Below are 4,205 nucleotides of genomic sequence, written 5' to 3' on the forward strand. Positions count from 1 at the left end.
CTTTCAAATTATCTCTAATAGAGCTGAATATAAAAATGCTCTGTATTAAACGCTTGAAACACAACACAAACGTACCGTGATGTGCACCCCGATCAGTGATGCTTGTGCAGTGGAAGAAAATAACAAGAAACAAAAATCCACAGGCCGATGGTTCAAAAATATAGACTAGTAACTATTCCTTTGTTCAATTTCTAAATGCTGCTTTTTTCCTGTGTTATAAGTACAATGATTCCATATTCCCTCTTTTATAGGAAGATACTGTATAGGATTTATTGGTTATAAAGGAGGGTTTTGCGAAGTCAGACGGAATTTTTTTTTCCGTCTATTGTTTTTAACATGTTCTCTAACACAGGGAAAGACTTACTACTTAATAACGTGATAATGAATCAATATGAAAGCCAAAGGAAAGTGATGGTGTGCAAGAGGTTGACATTTGGTTTCCTGGTACAAAATATCTCAGAAGAATTCCTCGAGGTTTTAGAGGAAGTGCACAAAAGAGGATGTTGTGGATGCTGGCACGCAGATTTTAGGTAAGAATGTTAATTAGTACAAAAACTACATTGATTTTTGAGGTAGGCATTAAAGGTTTATTCAAGACCAAATGTGGCACAATAGAAATGAAAATATTTCCTTCATTGCTGACTTCATATAAAGCCAAATAAATGGTTCAATTAAAATCAAAAGATGTTCATTCCGTTGTCACCCTGTAATGGGTACTACCGGTAGGAGGCGTTGTCTGTATTTAATAAAGACGGAAACACATCGAAGAAGTTACCATGTGCAGGCAAAGATCTTCTATTAAGACAGCTGCACACAGCTGTCACCATGGAAACCATTCTGTCACATCGCTCTGGCTGTTTTGTTTCTGAAAAACAAACTTTGAATTCTTCTCCCTTTTTTGTTATGCTTCCCTTAATCAACAAAACTTGCACAAAATAATGTTGTTACGTTATTATTTATTTTACAACAAGACGCTACTGGCTCCAGCACGTGCATAGTGAGACCTCCTGTCTGGCTTCTCCTTGTCTTTGCTCACTAGCATGCTACTTGCAGTTAGCACAGCAGCTAATTCAGAGGAAAGCAGTGAAATTAACCGGCAAAGCAGATACATGAACGTCGCTTTTTGACTTGTGTATTATGTCTTACAGCGCACATTTTGACATTAATCGCCGCTGACAAGTCCTTTTTCCTAACGCTATTTTTAGCTCTCTTGACAATCTGTTTAGTTAACGTAGTATTTACAGTCAGGCTAGCTCCTGAGGTTAAAGTTAGCCATGTTTACAGAGCTCAACAGTATCTTGAACACAACTCCCGACAGCTTCACACAGGTGAGGACTAAATGTACACGCTGTTTCACATGCGTACAAAGCAGCTACACAAAGTCTATAACGGTGACGTTATTCTACAGGGGGAATTTATCTTGCTCTCGGACAGACAGAGTGATGCCTCCTTCCTCATTCACCACTTTCTGTCTCTGTACCTACGAGGTGAGTTCACCGGTCAATGTTAACTTAAGTATTACAGTAACGAGAGAGACTCGTGTCTGCTACAGCTGATGTCTCATTCTCCCTGTATCCTTGTCTCCCTGTATCTCTTCTTTTTTTATTTTGTATCCTAGCACGCTGCAAAGTGTGTTTTCTGGGTCTGGTTCAATCCTTCAACCATTACAGCGCCATCGGTCAGAGACTGGTGAGTCCTGTGTGCTTCTTCATTTGATGCTCACCCTGAGTGATGAGTACAGTGTCATCGTTTACATTCACACTTATTTATTCATCTGAACAACATAATATCTGTCTCTTCCTCTTTAAAATCACACCCATTTCACCGTCATTATTGGTCTCTCGCAGTTTGATTTCCAGTAGTTAACTCGAGTGGCTTACAACTAACATTAACAATGCAGATGAGCCTACTTCGCTTTTCTCTTTTACTTGTAAGGTTACGGCAGAGATTGAATCCGATTGTATCTGTATATATGACCACGTGTTCTGTTTAATTTGTTAAATGCAGCGGGTTTCACTGGGTTTATCGAGCCTTAAGCCTGGTGCTGTGATGGCGTTCTATTTGTGTTGATCCCTGTCGGAATTGTGTTTGTCTCAGGGTGTAAGTCTAACACAGGCCAAGGAAAAGGGTCAACTGGTTTTCTTGGAGGGACTGAAGGAGTCTCTCTCTGTATTAATTCCTCAAGACACCGAGACTGGAACTCGTGCCATGGACTTCCTCAGGTACACACAAACAGCCACATTTTCTTACCTGTACAGACTCATATTTTATTATAGCATCACTGTTTATCACTGTTTATTTGTAAATATTGTAATTATTTGAGTGTATTGGTCACCAATCCCAACAATTTTCCAGACCAAATGTGCCAGTTTGACCTCCCGTCTCCCTCGGTATCTTCATCCTCCTCCTCTCCAGGGATCCTGCCGTCGGCCTGAAGAGTCTCTACGAGTTTGTCCGGTCCGGTGCGACCAGTTCTGGCGTTGGGGGACGCGAGGCGGACGGTGGGGAGGAGTGGGGGCCCCCGGTGTTGCTGGTGGACGACCTCAGTGTGCTGCTGAGTCTGGGGGTGAGCACCGGCGCCGCGCTGGACTTCAGCCACTACTGCAGAGCCACCGTCTGCTCCCAGCTACAGGTCAGCTTTTACTGTCATTGTGCCGCCATCAGTCGTGGTTATCTGTTTTCTGAACGTAACTTTGATCTCGGCGGCAGGGCAACGTGGTGATGCTGGCGCGCTCTGATGGGCGGAGGGAGGAGGAGGAGGACGGAGACGATGAAGGCTCAGAGAGGCTTCTGAGGGGCCTGACCCACCAGTGCAGCCTCACTCTTCAGGTACAGGGTCTCCCCACCGGCTTCTGCAGGGACATACACGGCCAGGTGAGTGGGATTCGGGTCGAGCATGCATGTTCTCACACTTCAGACCATGGTCCAAGGATGCTGCGCACAGCCGAGGACGGTGCCGCCATGAAAGACTCATTCCCTCAGTTGATTTTTTTTCCTCCTTTTTTAAAGCTTAATGACTTTTGTCCAACCAAGAGTTTTTATGGAAGACGATAAACATTTAGATTTTTTTGTCATTTTCGCTTCATTTGGTGATCAATTCATTATTTCATGGTTTCAGTTTTAATTTTTGGTGTCCACTCATTCAAATATGACCAAATTTATAATTTCCTGTGTCGTGAATAACCTAGATTAAATAATGGAATTCGTTTTTTGGATTTTGCCTTAAAGTATTCATATTTGGTTTAAATCAGTGCTTATATAGTATCAACAACTGACCGAAAATGGTGACTCACATAGTCTGTTATAGGTTACGTACTGTTTATATGCAGTAAATACTGTAAGGGATGAATGCAAATCAAACATATTCAAGAATAATGATGTGTGTAAACCAGTGGTGTTTCTTGTTTTCAGGTAGAAGTGTGCTGGAGGAGGAGACAAGGCGATGAACAGTACAAACAGAAGAAACTCTTTCAGTACAAAGTCCACGACAAAGGAGCCTCCTTCTTTGCTCCCGGGACATCGAGCGCTGTTCTCTAGTTTCACCTTTCCTGCGTTCCCGTTTGGCCTTTTGTCTCTTTTACACGTGACAACCGACCATCATGTTTCGATATCACCAGACAACACAAGCTGGTTGTTAAGCTGCCAAAAGTAGTCTGTGATCCGAAGAGAATTCACCAACCGTAGTCAGGCTTTACTTTTGGATGCCCGCCATTGTTCGCGGGCTCAGCCTGGATCCCAGACTGTCTGGAGTCTGGAGGACGATGTAATCCTGCCAGCTCATCGCCTGCTTCCAGACCTCGGAAACTCTGCCCACGTCTCTTACATTTTATTTTAAATTGAGCTGTTTGAATAAGTGAAGCAAAAACAAAATGACAATTATGTTTTGGTTTTTGTTGCTGGTTTACTGAAGTTATAACTTTCAACTCACGCCATTGTTAATATTTGGTTACGGCAAACTGATTTTTTTTTTTTTTTTTTTGTGCGTATGTTTTTAAATGCATCTGTGACTATGTCGAGTGGATATTTAATAGACCCCCCCAATAAACGAAACAAAACAAACACATTGGTCAAAGGGAGTGCTGGTATTTGGCTGCACAATGATGCATGAATGAACAATGAATACATGAGAGGATTGTTCTCAGCACTGAGTGGGTGTCCTGTAAAACGTTGTCATTACACGGTGTGCACACCAGGAGGCGCCGTTT

At 42.6% G+C, this 4,205-nt stretch overlaps 1 protein-coding gene across 1 annotated transcript; it reads left to right on the top strand.

Moving 5' to 3' along the window:
• Window positions 1-811: 811 nt before the first annotated feature.
• On the top strand, window positions 812-4,059 carry elp6 (elongator acetyltransferase complex subunit 6). The gene is made up of 7 exons (XM_040165136.2): window positions 812-1,328; window positions 1,409-1,487; window positions 1,619-1,689; window positions 2,098-2,222; window positions 2,416-2,632; window positions 2,710-2,874; window positions 3,412-4,059. Exons 1-7 carry the CDS (start codon window positions 1,275-1,277, stop codon window positions 3,535-3,537), a joined length of 837 nt encoding a protein of 278 aa, XP_040021070.2. The 5' UTR covers window positions 812-1,274; the 3' UTR covers window positions 3,538-4,059.
• The last annotated feature ends 146 nt before the right edge of the window (window positions 4,060-4,205 follow it).

This window comes from Gasterosteus aculeatus, chromosome 20 (genome assembly GCF_964276395.1).
Source record: "Gasterosteus aculeatus chromosome 20, fGasAcu3.hap1.1, whole genome shotgun sequence".
Classification (NCBI taxonomy): Eukaryota; Metazoa; Chordata; class Actinopteri; order Perciformes; family Gasterosteidae; genus Gasterosteus; species Gasterosteus aculeatus.

Coding starts and splice junctions, on each gene's coding strand:
- elp6 (XM_040165136.2), top strand. CDS start 1,275: ATGTTTACAGAGCTCAACAGTATCTTGAACACAACTCCCGACAGCTTC. Junction 1,488..1,618: donor TCTGTCTCTGTACCTACGAG/GTGAGTTCACCG, acceptor TTTGTATCCTAG/CACGCTGCAAAGTGTGTTTT. Junction 2,633..2,709: donor CCGTCTGCTCCCAGCTACAG/GTCAGCTTTTAC, acceptor TCTCGGCGGCAG/GGCAACGTGGTGATGCTGGC.